Source organism: Diceros bicornis, chromosome 4 (assembly GCF_020826845.1).
Source record: "Diceros bicornis minor isolate mBicDic1 chromosome 4, mDicBic1.mat.cur, whole genome shotgun sequence".
Lineage (NCBI taxonomy): Eukaryota > Metazoa > Chordata > Mammalia > Perissodactyla > Rhinocerotidae > Diceros > Diceros bicornis.
This window is the reverse complement of record NC_080743.1, coordinates 81,358,712-81,376,932: the sequence shown is the minus strand read 5'-3', so window position 1 is coordinate 81,376,932 and position 18,221 is coordinate 81,358,712. Positions and strand designations below refer to the sequence as shown.

The window sequence follows — 18,221 nt, the reverse complement described above, 5'->3', positions numbered from 1 at the left end:
TTGAGGCCTAGTAGGAAATAAAACTCTATTGTGACAGTTTGTTTCTGGATATTTTATCATGATGCCTGAGAACCTTCAAATTGCATAATTAGCTTTCCTTGTTCTAATTCTGTCCACATTCCCAATCTACTTTCTCTTATAATTTGATGCTCTATGTTACCTACTTGTAAAGAAGACACTGTCCAGAGGACTCATGTGTTCACACCCCTTCATGGTATTCTAGTTTTCAACGTCATTCCAAATGAGCTTCTAGCCTGAGAGACAGGTTCATTCTAAGAGTTTTCACAAATCCGATCTCTTAGCTTGTGAGACAAAGGGCTGACCCTTCACCGTTCACCCAGTTAGTACTACCCCATGAGGCCTCTCGTTAGACAGTCAGACCACCTCTCTTGGCAACAATTTGAACTTCTTTTTGATTCAGGTTACTTAACATCTAATATGGGGCTTTTTTTTTCTAGGAATTTTATTTAAGGATTTTTCCTTCCCTTTATTTTAAAAAGTTAAGGGAAAGAGGGTCTTAGAGAAAGATGTGATCAGTAAAGTTAAAAGGTCAGGGAGAAATACCCTCTTCCAAACTTGCCTTACTGCGCGTAGGCTGTTTCTAGAGCTCAGTGAAACCACCACCTTACAAATAAGTCTCCCACAGTTTTGGACCTTCCTTCCAGTCTTTCTTCATGCTGCCTTTTTATTCCTTCCAATATTCTACATGTTTCTTCTTCCTCTTTATTCCAGGGTTCATCACTTTTTTCTCTTTCCACTCAAGCTTGCCTGTGTGTCACTCGCAGGGTCAGTTTCTTTTTCTTTTCAAAGTCCTAGATTTTATGAAAAGGAAGAGCTTTCTTAATCAGCACCTGCCTTTTCCTGTAAGCATTTGAATGTAACTCCCTGGAAATAACTTTTGTAGAAGTAATTTCTCTTCCTTTATTTTCTATTCAAGGATGACCCTAAAGATGGGAATTTCAGGTCATGCATGAGGTTGACACCATGCTAACTTGTATTATCAGCTTTATTTTTATTCTTTCTTTGTAGGAAACTTGCACTGTAATGAGACTGAGCTGTTAAATATTCCTTAATTTATCTTTCGATTTCCCACCTTTGGTTACCATTTAACTGCTATTAAAACGGAACACAAATCTGATATCACTTCAATTACATGTCCCACATCCCCTTTGTTTTCCTGTGGACACACATGTGCAAATTCCCCACTGTTATCATTTCCATGAATGTAAGATGGGCAAGGTCATTTGTTGCTTTATTTTACTGAGTTTTTATATTTGCTGAACCATCCATCTGATCAAAGTATTTAGAAAATAAATATTATAATTAGAAAATTGACCAAGCATATTATCTTCTAGTTTAAATGCAGTTCATTCACTCATCCAGTAAGCCATTTTTAAGGACCACTATGTGCAACACATGACTGGATAGGTATTAACAATTTAAACTGCTATAAATATTACTCAGTTTTTGCATGTCATAAGAGCTTTACATTTCTCAATCAGATATCGCTCTAATAAGCTTTTCTGTTTTGTTTATAAGTGTTCTTCACAAAAGGATTATGTGATTCTTGCCACTAGAACGCCACCCAAAGAGGAACAAAATGAGAACCTCAAACATCCCAAAACTAAGTTGGATAACTTGGATGAAGAATGGACCACAGAACATGCCAACCAGGTCATCATATTTGTCTCTACGTAGTTAAGTTTGTGTTTATTGACTAACAAAATGAAAGCACTTTATTTATTGAGTAGACTAGGATTTCAGGGTACTCATTCTTAAGTGTTCACAACTTGCATAGTAGATAAAAAATAGAAGTATTTCCTGCTGTGTTTCATCCATGATTATATTTTTTATTTGTTGATTACTTGTGTCTAATTTTTAAAAAGCATTTTCTTATTTGAAGTTAAGTAAACCACCCAAGATTACATAATAAGTGATGAAACTTGGATGGCAGTCTGACTTGAAAGCTTTTAATCTTATATGCTATACTTCTTCATTGTATTTTTTAAGCTATCTCCTGTTATTGGTCATTTAACTTATTTCCAGTTTTTCTTTACTTTAAAATAGTATTAGTTATTGATAATATAGTTGCTGGTCAGATTGTTAAAAACTTAATCTAGGTACTGAGGGAATAAAATGAGGGTTAAATTTTTTTTAAATGTCCTGAGAATATATATGTTAACCACCGTGAAAGACATTACTACCAAAACCAATTATAAGAGAAATGAGATAAAAGTAGAAAAGTGCTATAGGAATGTAGAGTGGGGAATGATTAAATATCTGCCAATGGCTGGATTCAAACAGCTTCACAGAAGGCTCTGAACTTGAAAGATGAATAAGATTTTGCCAGTAGAAGTCAGGGGACTCGCTGAATGCCCAAAGGACAGTAGGGATAAATGATCCAAAGGCATGAAAGTTAAAGGTATGTTAGGAGACTAGCAAGCAATTGGGTGTAATTGAAACACAGGTTTTGTAAAAGAATGTATTTAGACAGAAGACTGTAGGGGGGCCAGTTTATGGATGGTTTTGGAGTGCCATCCTAAGAAGTAGGGAATTTGTTTGGTAGACAGTAACTCAATGGTAGACTTTCAGAGCTCCCTATTTTGAGAAGGAGTTAGTATGATTGACCTGCCAATAATTTAGAAAATAATTTCAATGCCTTGGTACAGTGTAAATGGAGAGCAGAGAGACTGGAGACAGAACAGAACACATACAGTTACAGTGATAGTTCAAAAAAAGGTGATGTGAGTCTAAACTAGACTAAGTTTCGTGAGGACAGGGGTCATGTCTGTTTTGTTTATGGCTATATCTTCAGTGCCAAGCATAGTATTTCCATGGTTTTTAAGGAGAATTCCAAAATATTGGAAAAACGGATGCATGAATAAACAAACTAATGCAGTGGGCTAAAACTTCATTGCCAAAACATTTCAGAGAAAGAGCTAGTATCTAGATGATTTAGTGACCAGGTAGATTGGGAGTGAAGAAATATTAGGGAGAGTAGCTAAAGATTACTGAGACTTTTAGCCTGGGTATCTAGGAAGATGATGTTGCTATTACATGAGGAGAAAACAGATTTGGGGGTGGGTGAGGGAGTGATGAGTGAATTCACTTAAAAGTAGTTATTGAATGGATTATATCATCTAATAAAGAATGTTAGAGTAAGGTAAAAGTAGAATTATTTTAGTCTCCAATCAACTTTAAATCTTTTAAATATACACACATGTTTTTCTGTGTCTGCGTGTATGTGTTCATGATGAGGGTTGGTATATAGTTTACAAAAAAATCCAAGAAATATTTAATACCATCTTCTAATGACAATTTTAAATATTTTAAACTTAAATTCTCAATGGTTTATAAGTAACTTTCTACTCTAATTTTGCTTTTGGTCTCTTATAAAATTATATACAGTCATGCATCACTTAATGACGGGGATATGTTCTGAGAAAGGCATCATTAGGCTATTTCGTCATTGTGGGAGCATCATGGAGTCTACTTACACAAACCTACATAGTGTAGTCTACTACACTACACACCTAGGCTGTATGGTACTAATCTTACATGACCATTGTCATATATGCGATCTCTAATTGACCAAAACATCATGTGGCGCATAACTGTATATATATACATATACATATATATAGAGAGAGATGTGTATTTTCTATGTATGTATATACACACACACAAAATTTATATAGCAAAATGAATTGACCATTTTGCTTCTAGAAAGAAATGGTTAATTTTGTGTATTGGTGATTTTGAAAAGATATGCAGGCTTCCCATGCTAAATATGAAAACTTTATTCTTTATTTATATGTCAAGCTTGTGTTACTACAGTGAGTAGAATTTATGAAATCAGTGGGAACCATCAGCAGACACAATGCAAATACATTAGGGATTAGACTATGGTGTCTAATTTTCTGAAGACTTAGCTTTGTGATCAGTTTGCTTATACATTAAGTACACAAAAGATAACCAAAGCACTCTGACCTCTGAGTATAGATGGCAGAAAGAAATCCTTGTGGCATTAAGAACTAGCCACAATCATGTGAAGGGAAATAATAGATATTGTGGAGGATAAACTGGTAGTGTGTATCAAAAACCTTAAAAATATGCATAACTGCTTTTTTTTTTGGTGAGGAAGATTGGCCCTGAGCTAACATCCATTGCCAGTCTTCCTCTTTTTGCTTGAGGAAGATTGTCCCTGAGCTAACATCTGTGCCAATCTTCCTCTATTTTGTATGTGGGACACTGCCACAGCATGGGTTGATGAGCAGTGTGTAGGTCCACACCCAGGATCCGAACCCACAAACCCTAGGCCCCTGAAGTAGCACATGAACTTAACCGCTACACCCCTGGGCTGACCCTATGCATGACTCCTTAACCTGGTAATCCACCTCAAGAGATTTATCCTAAGCAAATAATCTTGTGAACACAGAAGGACTTGCTAGGATTTGTAACCAGTATTATTTTAGAGTAAAGAAAAATTGGAAATAACGTAAATGCCCAGTATCAATAAATAGGTTTAAAAAATTGAGGTAAACCTAAACAATAGGAAACAATGGATTCTCAGGTTGCACTCCCTCTGTTCAAATCCCAGGCTCTAGTATTCTGTTGAATGTTATAGGGATACAAAGGTAGTTAAGAATCACTTCTTCCTTCTTCCCTTAAGGATCTCCCAGACCAGCTAGTAAGGTATACTGATAACTATAATGCAGGCTCATGTGATAAGCTCCTGGGAAAACTGCATCAAAGTCCTGTGGGAGTTCGGAGATCAAAAGGTCAGGGAAGACAGCTTCCTTAAGCCAACTTTGAAGTATCCAATAGATTTCAGACATGTAGAAGTGTAAGAGAAAGTCAGTTCCGGCCGAGGGAGCAGGTTTAGTAAAGGTATCGAGTTAGAAAGCCTAGGTATATGTATGGAGAACAGTGAGAAGTTTTTGACTGATACTTGAATGTTTCAGGGAAAGAAGTGTCAAATAAGGCTCTGAATATCAGATTAGCCAGATTTTAGAGTCTGAAATACCAGTCTAAGATAAAATTTGTGTTTTATTTAGCTGATAGTGGAAGCCATTGAAAAGTGTTAGAAGATATTTCAGTCTTTGATCTCATGCGAAAGAGGTTTGTTTGTTGATGTAGCCAAAGGATGTCATTATGAAATGGTTTTATTTATAAAGTGGTTTTAAGGTAAAAAGTTAAGGACATTCTAGGAATATTATATACATAATGACACCCCATTCCTCTTGGCTGTCATCCATTTCTCAGTGTTTTAACCAGTTTTTCAAAACCCGTACCTCAATGCTCTGCATATGGTTGGTACTCAGTAGGTATTTGCTGATTTACTAGTTAGCCTCTCAGACACAAAGGATTGCATGTAATACCAATGCTTATGTTAGCTAATACTGTATTTCTATTTTTAGGTATCCAGAATGCTGCCAGGGGGACTTTTAGTCCTTGGAGTATTTATAATTACAACTTTAGAAATGGGAAATGATTTTCAAAATGCCCTGCGGAGAGTAAGTCTGAGATATCAAAAATTCTTAATATGTTCAAAGTTGCATCTTATTTTAATTGATTATACTTGTATACAATGATTGATCCTAGGCATATTTAGATTAATGTTTGTAATTCTTTATGCTGGGATTATGTCGAGACAACTTTTTCTACCCAATTGCTTGGTATTTTAAGTGTAATAAATGTCAATATTTATATTTTCATTCAAAGCTACATATTTTAAAAGTCTTTTTTATTTTAAAGATAATTTTTTACTATTATGAAACAAGTTATAATGATTTAACAATTTTTGTTGTGCAATAGCAGTATTCTGCTAGACCTTCCATTCAGTGCCAAGTGATTGCTGTAATGTGATATGAATAGGTTTTATGATTCTTCACCTGTTCAGTTCTCTCAAGATCTTGAGAATAAAACATAAAGTAATAATAATCAGATACTTATTCTTTATTCCTGGGCAGAGTAGCTATCATGAACCTCTTGCTTTTTGTTTTATTCCTACATCAGGGAATTGGGTAACATAGTGTAGAAGTAAATATGAAGGTCTACAAGCTGTTTCCCCTTAAGCCAAACCTAAAGCAAACTCTGTGCAGCCAGCTTTCATCTGTCTTAGTACTCAAGATCTAAATGAGCCTTCAGAAAGTTATTTCCACCCTAAGAGAGAGGGGGACCCCACAATCTTGAAAAGTGCAAAACCCCACAGAATCCCAAAAGAACTTTGTGGTAAAAAAGTGTGCAGAGAAGAATCCCAGATGCTACAGACTGTTCCAGTTTTGTAACCTTCTTTCCTTTTTTTCTTTTCTTTTTTTCAAAAGCTTACTTTATTTTTTTATTTTTATTTTTTGTGAGGAAGACCAGCCCTGAGCTAGCATGCAATGCCAGTCCTCCTCTTTTTTTTTTTTTTTTTTTTTTTTTTGCTGAGGAAGACTGGCCTTGGGCTAACATCCGTGCCCATCTTCCTCTACTTTATATGGGACGCCGCCACAGCATGGCTTAACAAGTGGTGCCTCGGTGCGTGCCTGGGATCCGAACCTGCAAACCCCGGGCCACTGCAGCGGAGTGTGCGCACTTAACCGCTTGCCCCACTGGGCCGGCCCCTGTAACCTTCTTGCCTATGAATGTCCCACCCTCAAACCTTTGATATTTGCACCTAAGAGAATAAGGGAAGAAAATGGAGATGTTCCTCTCCCTGGCAAGTTATTCAACCTTCTGCCATTTTTTTTTTTTTTTTTGAATAAATGTACCTCTTACAGTTGTTCATCCTCTTTGGCATGTTGAAATCTGATCTAAATCTGTGTGTATGTAATAACATTGGTTGTGCATCCTTTTGTGGTTGGTGCTGGATTGAATGAGGTGCATGTGGGCTCAGTGCTAGACACAGTCAGGTCCTCCTTTCTTTTGCTTTTCTATCTCTTTTGTTCCTAAGAAACATATAAGATTTCAGAAATGCTGTATTTCAGAAATCGAGTTTCAGTTATCTAACTTTGTTTCCATTGGCCTGCATTGAGGGACACTATAAGAAATAACCTTATAGGGCTGGCCCCTTGGCTTAGCGGTTAAGTGCACTTGCTCTGCTACTGGCAGCCTGGGATTGGATCCCGGGTGCGCACTGATGCACCGCTTGTCCGGCCATGCTGAGGCCACGTTCCACATACAGCAACTAGAAGGATGTGCAACTGTGGCATACAACTATCTACTGGGGCTTTGGGGAGAAAAAGGAGGAGGATTGGCAATAGATGTTAGCTCAGAGCTGGTTTTCCTCAGCAAAAAGAGGAGGATTGGCATGGATGTTAGCTCAGGGCTGATCTTCCTCCCAAAAAAAAAAGAAGAAGGAAATAACCCTATAAAACTTGTCAGTGTCTCCTGTAAGTTCATGGTTAAGAACTTTGTTCATTATGTTACGTGATATCATCTTTGAAGAAATTTCTTTTGATATCATTATCAAGAAAGTTGTGCGTCTTCTGATCAATTGTTTGTTTTCAGCTTATGGACCATGTGAATTAGGTAACGAATTAGGTTTCCCTGTGCACATTATTGTTAGAAAGCTTAGAGCTACATTTATGACCCCTCTCCCCATATCAGATATGCATTTTTATAATTCTTAATTCTGGCATAAAATTATGTCACTATTTCTGATTTTTTTCACTTTTAATTTATGTTATTACTATATTTTATGTGTCCTTATATATTGCCTTACATCTTTTGTGACATTTAAATAAGAAATGCCAAATGGGTGACATGCTCTGTTTTTGTAGGTTAAAAATCACTTGTCATTTCTGATTCTAATTAAAATAAAATCTTTATTCTATACTTCACTTAAATGTTAGTTGCTCAGAATTAGTTTTTCATGTTCAATTGGCCGTTAATGACAGTGAATTATATTTTTCCATTTAAAACCCAATTTTTATATATCTCTAAAAATGAAATCCAAGTAGTTAATAATCACTTTCACTCCTTTTTTAAAGAAAAGAAAATTTAATGATAGAACCATGGAATTTTAAAGCTGGATAGGAGCTTAGGGACCTTATAATTGTCTTTTTCTGCACTCACTTTCCTTCTTTCATTTTACATTCAATTGATGTGTGTTTTTTTATCTCTTTCAGCTAGTATTTGCTATGGAAAAATCTATGAATAAAAAGAGACTGTGGAATTTCACAGAGGAAGAGGTCTCAGAACGAGTGACACTTCACATTTGCTCTTCTACAAAAAAGTATCTTTTATTGAGGTGTTTATGTTTTAAAGTGTACAATAGCAAAATAATGTTCCTGCAAGTTTTTCCCCCAAACATTTATTTAAATCATCATTTAAAAAATAGGCATAGTTTGTAAGTTTTTCTGTAAATAACACATAATTAGGACTGCCAATAATAATAATGGTTGTTAATCATGTTTCAGTGTTGTAAAGAGTTTGAGAGAGATGGCAAGAACGGGGATTCTGAACTCTTTACCAGTGATCTACTGTCCATGGAAGCACAATAGGTCCCCTACAGAGAGTTAGACGACAGCTTAGGCAAGTAATGTTTTTATTATATGTTAAATTTTCACCTCCAATTCCCGTAGATAAGATGTTCAATTCAAAGCACACATGCACTGAGCTGGACAGTGTAGGACATCCAAAAAATTTTTGCTTTTGGCCAAGATCAAGTGACGCTAAAAGCCAGTTATAGGGCCTCCGTAGCTTCTTTCCTCTACATCTTGCCAGGGCACGGTACCTCCCAATTAGGAGGCAGGTCGTTAAGGGAGTGAAGCAATGGAAGGGGCCAGTACATTAGGACTTGCAAAAGATAAAATTCAAAAAGTGATCATTCTTGCAGGAGCTGGGCTTTTAACTCTTTTGATATTTGACTAGAAAGTTTCATGTACACGCGTTTTGATCCAATAAACAGTCTCAGGCTTGGCTCCATTCAAAACGGCATTCCTGTTATAGAGGGTGTATATTTGAGGAAAATTTTGCAAGTGCTTCCATTCTATTCATTTTGATTAGCAGGATTTATAAGCAGTAGGAAATAGTTGAAAGTACCACTAGTACTATAGGCAGAACAGTTATATATATATATTTGTACAAATACATACATGCATACACATTTATGTATGTATATATCTTTATGTGTATAAAGTGGTATGATTTTATAAAATCTCTTGGATGCATGGACTTTATTTTTATTTTTTGATGGTTTGTTTTCTTTTGATTATCAAGAATTGTTTGTTTTTTTAGTCATTTCTATCCTTAATTAGTAAAGAATATTTTGTCGAACTTATGATATCCATGATCCAAAGGTAAGAAAAATTACTCTTTGAAGATTTTCTGTGTTGCAAACTGTTTTTAAAATAAAGTTCAATTGTTTTAATAATTTTCAGTGCTATCACTTCCTATTGTTGTCCACAACTGTTTGTAATATTTTTTTAAATATGATTAATTCATTACAAGCAAGGAAAATTTATGTTTTTTTATTGTTCAACTCCCCCTACCTTGTTTATGTGTTGAGTGTTATATTTGAAAGACTGGTAGTAAAAGTGTCTGAGCTTTTGGTAGCTACAATGCCTAGTAAGCAAGCTACCTATAGCAGAATCTAGACTAACATTTTGCTAAGGTGTTTAAAAGCAACATGAATAAGTAAATTTGCAGTATTCTGCTAGCAAAGATGGGACAGAAAGGAAAATGTCTGGTACCTAGTAGTCGCTCAGTGATTATTTGCTCCACATCAGAAGCTTCAGAATTAATATGTTGAAGCTACAGATGGAAACTAGAGGACCAGAGGACTTGTCAGAATTCTAAACAGGGAACTATCTGATCCTTTTTTAAGCCTGCCACTGGGGAAGGGAGTTGCAAGGTTGCCTGGGATGTACTGAAGAATACTGAACTTAATGCATGCTTTACTTTTATTTAGTTCTAACCTCTTGCCCTTTGATGAAAGAATTTGCCCAGATATGTTGCATATCAGCTTGTGTGAGTTATTAGGTTGTACATTTTATGATGTTTTTATTGATATGTGTATTTACCTAAATCACATATTTTATGTTTCCCCCCTTCCCCACTGCTAAAGAGTTCAGCAAAACCAGCAGATTGGAAGTATCAAAATGGGCTATCAGCTTCATGGCTTTCTTTAGAGTGTACAGTTCATATTAATATTCACATCCCGCTGTCTGCTACTTCTGTCAGCTATACTCTGGAGAAAAATACAAAGGTATCAGGGTAAAATGAATTTTCTTTAGTGATTACTGAATAGATAATCTGCTTTTATTCTGGTTATCTGTGCCATTCATTTTTTAATCCTTAAAAATTGCATTCTAATTATAGTGATATTGTTATGGGTGACTAATTTATTACCTCAGCCAGATTAGAAATTTAGAGGTGACACAATGTTATAATTCTAGTGTATTTAGCATAATAAATGTTCCCTAAATCTTTTTTAATTAACATGTAGTTCTATACATTATAAAATATAGCTATGTAAAATATAATTATGTAAGAAGATATACTGTTTGCTCTTTTTACTTTCTCTTGGTCTTTAGTTTTGTTTTCCCTTTTTCAGTCTTTTTTTTGTATTTCTGTACCATTCTATTATTCATATCTCATTTCTTTTTTCCTATTGAAGGAGGCAAATGGAGCTTGCTTATTTTTTCCTCTTTAATACTGCTGTATATATTTATTTGAGGCTCTTTCTCTTTTCTGACTTTTTTTAAGATAATGGAAATTATTCAATTTAATTTGACTGTGGTCATGTAGTTATAAAGCCTCCTAAGTCTGTGATATGAATGTTAGTTTAGGATAAGGATTAGAAAAACTATTATTACATGTGGATAAGGTGCCAAAAATTGGACATATACTTTTTTTGTTGTTTATGAGACTGAATTAAATACCACATTACAGATACTTAGGGATTTTTAATATTTCAGTGTATTAGATGGGAAAAAATAGACTCTAGAGAGTTTAATTGAGATGGCATTATTTCTAAAAGATATCCATGTTGTGTTTCTTTTAAGAATGGACTTGCACGCTGGGCCAAGCAAATAGAAAATGGTGTTTATTTGATTAATGGACAAGTTAAAGATGAAGATTGTGACCTATTAGAAGGACAGGTGAATTAAGACAAAATCATCTTACTAAAGAAGTTATTTGTGTTTAAGGAAAAATAAAATATGACTTATCTTTAGTTCTTCAGTCCTTGCCTTCGTGAAAACAGTTTTCATCTACTTGTTATTTCTAAGATCTTTTAAAGTAAAAAGCAAATGTTTTTCTCAGAAAACGATGGGAGATTATTTCTGAAGTAATTGGAATCTGGAAGCCTGAAGAAGAGAGTGTCATCTAAATTCTGTCTGATTTCCAAATGGTAAACTACTTAAAACTGTAGGCCCATGTTCTGACCTGGTAGCTGTTTAAAGACTAAGTTTGGCCTTTTCATAGGAAGCATCTATATGGGCTTCTAAAATAGCTTTGATCTGAAGAGAGTCTTTAGTGATCTCTCTCTTTAGAGCAAAGGTCAGTGAACTTTATAGAAAGAACCAAATAGTAAATATTTTAGACTTTGTGGGCCTTTAGTCTCTGTTGCAGCTGTTCAGCTCTGCTGTTGTAGCATGAAAGAAGCCACAGATAGTAGGTAAATGAATGATCTTGTTTGTGTTCCAGTAAAACTTTATTTACAAGACTGATGTACTCTGGATTTGACCCATAGGCCATAGTTTGACAATCCTTGCTTTAGAGGAATAAAAGTAGGGAATTAATGGTTTTTAAGAGTACCCATTGATTGATATAGAATACATGAAGTAACATATCTATAGAAAAAGATAAAATAAAACAAATAATAAGACTTTTTTTCCTCTAAGTTACTTGATGTATGTAGGATAGTTCCTAAATTGTCTTTTATGTTCCACTCCAATCTCAACAATTTAGTTTTTTAACTTTTGTGTTTTTTCAGAAAAAATCTTCTAGAGGAAATGCTCAAGCGACTAATCATTCCTTTGATGTCAAAGTGCTAACACAGTTGGTAAATATTTTAAAATACTACTTAGCTAAATACATTATTTCTTAGAATAACCGTAATGAAATTGTTTCTGTCTTTATGTTTATAATTAGAGAATCAAAGAATTTTAGAGATATAAGAGACTGTAAAAAACATCCAGTTCTAGGAGAGTTGTTCCCAAGAAACATTATTTTAATGAAACTTATTTGGGTCTTTTGCATCAAGGCTATTAAAATTTTAACATCAAGTAGATAGCAATTTAAAAATATATGTGTGCTTACACATACGTACTACGCGTGTGTGCATATTTATGTGTAATATTTTGGGTTGTAAGTTTTATAAGCAAAGTTGTAATTCTTAACAACTTAAAAGTAAAAGGTGTGTACACACCTGTGGCAAGAGTTGTCATATACTTAATTTGAAGTAGGTTTATACCTCTTCTGATTTGACAATCACAAAGTATTAGCAAGTTTCATATTTTTAGATGGTGGTTTTAAATTATACATCTCTTCAGAAATTGAAATTTGGATATCTTGAAGAATAAAAAGTTAAAGCCACTAATTATTCCTAAAAGGGTGCATGCCTTTAATTTTAATCCTGCTTGAAATTATCATAGAGAACAGACAGGGTATAAAATTCATCCATGTTTGTAGAAAACTTTTCATTTCAGTATTATACTGGAAACGTTGGAACAGGGAAATACTACCAGGACTTGTGTATTTTTTTAACTGAATAAAATAGATTTTGGCATATGAGGATGTTTTAATTTCTTCTCTTCTTTCTCTGTGTTTAGCAATAGATCATTAGTAAATTGTTATTGGACTTAATGTCACTCAACATGTGCTCTCAATTTCTTTCTCAATACCTTAAAAGTATTTTTAGTCTTTTGTTTTCCTCCTTCCTTTTGGTTTTAGTAGTGTCCTTTGTTTTAAGGCTATTCCTCTATCTGTATGCTTTTTAGTAGTTATACTTATGTGACCTCTTGGTTTATTAAACAATTCAGTTAAAATTCTTTTAGTAATAAAATTGTAGTTAGGAGATGTATAGAGTGTGGGAACATAGAAGAGTGGAGGATAATATCATAAGACATAATTTATTGTTATAATATTTAATGTTATATAGTGTAATATATTTTTGTCAATCATTCCACTGGTCAGCCAGCTGGAAACTTTAAAATGACCAATATATAATAAGTAGTCAACAAGTACTTGATATCACTTTCCTCCCATTCAACCACCATCAAGTCTTGTTTCTTTCTTTGCAATGTTAAGCTCATCTTTTATTTTCCATCTAGTACCGCTGCCATTAGCCTTACAATGTTATTATTTTAAATGATAAGTTTAAAGAGATCTGTGAAACATCTCAAAACCAAGTATGAAGTAATACTCCTTAGACTAAAGAAAGAGGCTGAGATGAAAATGATTGCTTACAACCACTAATATCATTTTCTGGTGACAGGCATAGTTGACTTGCTTTTTTCCTGCTGTAGAGCATATAGCAATACTTTTAGTCGATGATAGTTACGAGTTGAAAGTGTTTAAGTAAATGAGTTTCTATACGTTGCTTGTAATTTTACCATATTTATCACATCCTGCATTGTATTCCAGTTATTTTTGTGCAAATCTTATACTGTATACCTTATATCTTCCACTAGATCATGTCTTCTTTATGTATCTTTTCATCTTAATGGTACTTATCTGAGTAATCTGCAAATGATATATTTTTAGTGAATATATTGGTGAGCGAATATTTTAGTGAATGAATATTGGTACTTTAAATGGTTACGTTAGTAAGAAAAAATTGAGATGTAATTGTGTTTAATTTCAGAGTACATTCAAAATACTCAGAAAATAATATATAACTTACGAGGAGAAATATGAAGGCCTTTTAAAAATTTATGGAGAATATATTCAAGCACTTGGTTCTGTTAAAAATTTCTTCTTGCTTCGTAAAATGGCTTATATAATGTTGAAATGTTTCGTATAGTTAATAGTTCTTGACTATTAGAACTTACACAGATTTTGTCTTTCAGCTTCTGAATTCAGACCACAGATCTACAGCCACAGTCCAGATCTGCAGCGGCTCTGTAAACCTAAAGGGTGCTGTGAAATGCAGAGCTTATGTTCATAGCAATAAACCCAAGGTTAAAGATGCTGTGCAGGTACAAAAAGAATAACTGATATATGAAAAACAGAAGCATGTTAACATAATGATTCAAAAATCTTAAAATTTTATCTTTTTTCAATCTCACATTTCATAATTATTAATTTGATTTTAACTGATAAAGGCCCAATCTGTTGGACAGTCCAGATATATCTAATTGGTCCCCAAATTTTCATATGTAGAATATCTATTTTATGTCTTTTTTAAAGTGATGATTATACAAGTTTATTAAGTGTTCCACAGCTGTGAAATATTAGTACATTTGATACATGTCTTCTGAGGGAAATTGAAATTTTTAAATAACAGGAAAAGTATTCCTAGGAAGAATTATTAGGTAGTGTTCTATAATCTATATAATTCAGAAATTTAAAAAATGATGACTGATGCTTTTGTCATAGTTACACATTTCCTAATTTGGCACACTAGCATTATTTGTTTAGATGAAAAATTTTATTCATTTATTTGGTTTTAATTTGCTATTTAGATGAAGTCTAGGCACATTTGCTGTTAAACTATTAATGTATTAATAAGCATGTTAAATAAATGGACATTAAAATGGAATGATGTACCAGTTATTTTAGTGGACATGATTATACAGGGAGCCAATTATGTCGGTTTTTTTGGTCAATAAAATAATGCAAATCTAAAGTAATGGATTATATTTCTTACTGTGATTTGTTTTGTTTTTCCATAGGCAGTGAAGAGAGATATATTGAATACCATTGCTGACCGTTGTGAAATACTATTTGAGGATCTGCTTATGAATGAAATTCCAGAAAAAAAAGTTATGAGTATAAAATTAAGTACTTTTTTTTGCATGTTCAATTAATATAATAATAGGATGTCAAGATATAATGCATATCTCGTCATCTTTTATAACTACCTATATCCATCTTTTATAACAGTATGTCACCTTTACTTTTATTATTGAATGAAAATTTTTCAGTTGCCACCCAAAAGAAAGTTTTTGAATACTTTATACAGTCATGCATCACCTAAGGACCAGGATATGTTCTGAGAAATAGATCATTAGGTGATTTTGTGGTGCGAACATCATACCTAGATGGTATAGCCTACTACACACCTGGGCTATATGGTACTAATCTGTGGGACCACTGTCTTATACGCAGTCTGTCTTTGACTAAAATGTCATTGTGCAGTGTGTAACTGTAATAGCAAATCTGTCAACATTTAACAATTTTAGGGAGGAGTTTTTAAAAAAATTCTGCATGAATAGCTGTTAGAATGGATAAACTGTATTAACATTTTAAAGCTAATATTTTTTATTAATACCTATGAGGTTTTTTCCAAGAATTTATTCATAATCAAAATATTTATTTATTAGTGCTGTGTGTTATATAATAGATTCTTTAATAGGTATTTGTGATGTATATGCAATTGATCTCTCTTATGAAATTTTTTTTGTGTACTAGTTTGTATACTTCTCATCTATTACTCTAACAAACTTTATTAGATTTTTAAAAGGCTGGGTCATGATGTGTTAACCTTTTATAATTATTCCATCTTTTGAGAAACATAAACAATTTATACCATTTCAGTAATTTGTATTAAAAATAATTTTTTTACTCTTAAAGAAATTATAATATTGAGTATGCTTTTTGAAGCCACACATATCTCCACCTTCCATACGATTCAGATCTGAGTGGACTTGCAATCACAGTTGAATATGTATATAATTGAAACATATATTAGCTTGTTAAGGGTATATTTTTAAGTTTATAGGGAAAAAAAAGCTCCTCTATATGTCTTTTAGTATTACTGATAGCCAGTATATTAGGTTTTAGTGGACTAATTATAATCTTTTTTATTCCTAGTATGATAGATTCCTGGAATTGCCAGATTTAACATTGTCTTTCCCTTGATTCACAAATAACCCTGCAGTTCCATCCACTAATAATGTACAGTTTTGCTGAGACATGAATTTGAATCTCATATGCAGCAATTGGATTGAGATTTTTGGTTTTGGAAGTATGTGGAACCTGGTCACTTAGCCACCCAGTCAGCCTAGCAGCCTCATCTCAGTGTGGCTTTGCTTTTGCTGCTTGACTTTGTGTATGTGATAACTCTCATGGTGTTAAACATTACTTCACTTTCTGAGCAGCAGTATGTATTACAACTGAACTGTGAATTTTAGGATTTTCAGGGACATAGGGTGTATCCACCATTTAATGTCAAAGATCTGTCTTATCACACACATTACTTAAATACTCTATTCCATTGAAAAATGCTTCCTAAAAATGATATTATCTGACCGTCCTGGTATTATTTTATGTTAAGTTAGTATTTTGAATTTTTTGCTGATGTCCACATCAGTAAAATTAATTACTTCTAATAGCGGTTGTGATATTTATTTATTAAATTTGATATGTTAGGAGTTAATGTTATTATCTAATCCTAAATTTTTTAAAAATGAAAAAAAAGTTTTTGCTAGTAAATGAATGGGCTTTGACCTCTCTGTGAAGAGAATAGGCAGTGTAGTTTGGTGGAAAGAGGAAAGACTGAAGTTCTTGGGTTCTGTGTCTATTCTGCCACTAGTGGAGTGACTTCAAGTAAATGATTCAGCCTATCTAAGCATCCATTGTCCTATATGGAAAATGGGGATTATAGTAGCTACTTTTTGAGGCTGTGAGATTAAATAAAATGATGTTTTTTAAAGCCTGTAATATGAGTTGGTAAGCCAAGTCCTCAGTAAGTGGTAGTTGCTGTTATGTTGGAGGTGAGGAAAGAAGAGAATTACTTAATGATAGTTGTCTTTAAAACTTCTTAACTTTAATTTTTGGGAAGTGTAGCATTATATTTCAAAAGAAACCAAGTATAAATATATATTTTTTAAACTTTAGTAACAGGATGATTATTCTAGCAACATGTTAATTGATCTGAAGATACCAAGATAAAAGAATAAATTGCAAATATATTAATACAAACAAATGTAAATTTTGAGGTTGAATATATATATATACACCAAATTGTTAATCTTAGATTTAGTCCTTATTTTACTTAGCTTATCTTTCTTATATACTTGTAAAATATTATAGATTTATAATATGGTAAAATGTAGAGTGTATGCCATGAAATTAACCTGAACTAGAAAATTTTTCCATGCATAAGGAGTCTGCAAAGAGCATATTAACTTTACATTCCTAATCTTTGAGGTAAACATAGTGTTTGAATTCTGGCTATCCAGATGAAAGAACTTAATATTTCAATGACAGTAAAAAAAATATAAGAACTCCAATCATTCCTTTTACTTATTGTGGTCTTCCCCTTCTCTGATTCCCCTTAAGAAGTAGACCTCCTTCATTATTCTCTATCAGTCTTCATTTAATCCTGCCCAACTTACTCTCAGTAGATGACCTGCTCATTGTGAAAATTGAGGTCACCAATTGTAAAATCTCTTACCTTCTTCCGTCCCTATACCAACATCCATCCATATCACTTATCTTCTCAGAACATTTGTAATCCTCTTTGCCTGTGGTCATGGTTCCACTCTCTGGATGGCACTTCTCATCCCTTCATGCAAATGTCTACTTATCCTTTAAGAGTCAGCTCAGACATCACTTGTCTATAAAATTTTCTATAATAATCTGGTATGAGTTGGGATTCTATTCTTAACCAGCAGAAAACCAATTCTTATCACATTGGCTTAAATTTAAATTTTTTTCTTGGTTTTGAACTTATTCAAATAATGTTGAACTAGATACTCTGCTGTGGGAATATTCCTAAAGGATTCTTCTTTAGAATACTTTTTGAGATGTGCTTTTTCAAAATGATCCCCCTTCCCATTTTTAACCTCAAACCAACTAGAAAACTTGGTCTTATTTAGATAATAAATGGCTAATTTAGCTTTTTAATTTGAAAATTACAAGTACTTTTTCTTTTTTTAATTGGTAATTTAAATTCATTGCAACCAATTCTTTAACATTGGATTTTATAGCAAGCATATTTGCTCTCTTTTCTTGGCAAACCTAAAATTAATGCAGTTTGAAATAGTTTAAAATTTTGCATGCCAGTTACACATACACATAGCTATCTTTGAAAGTTTTGAACTTAATCTGTTCCAGGAAAC

At 33.3% G+C, this 18,221-nt stretch overlaps 1 protein-coding gene across 1 annotated transcript in view; it reads left to right on the top strand.

Moving 5' to 3' along the window:
* ODR4 (odr-4 GPCR localization factor homolog) overlaps window positions 1-18,221 on the top strand; it is a 34,710-nt gene that overhangs the window by 5,480 nt on the left and 11,009 nt on the right. Inside the window, exons 3-12 of the mRNA XM_058539861.1 lie at window positions 1,540-1,674; window positions 5,421-5,516; window positions 8,115-8,221; window positions 9,251-9,287; window positions 10,055-10,195; window positions 10,995-11,090; window positions 11,927-11,995; window positions 14,004-14,132; window positions 14,829-14,918; window position 15,857. Coding sequence (XP_058395844.1) covers window positions 1,540-1,674; window positions 5,421-5,516; window positions 8,115-8,221; window positions 9,251-9,287; window positions 10,055-10,195; window positions 10,995-11,090; window positions 11,927-11,995; window positions 14,004-14,132; window positions 14,829-14,918; window position 15,857 — 901 coding nt within the window. The remainder of the gene's footprint in view (window positions 1-1,539; window positions 1,675-5,420; window positions 5,517-8,114; window positions 8,222-9,250; window positions 9,288-10,054; window positions 10,196-10,994; window positions 11,091-11,926; window positions 11,996-14,003; window positions 14,133-14,828; window positions 14,919-15,856; window positions 15,858-18,221) is intronic.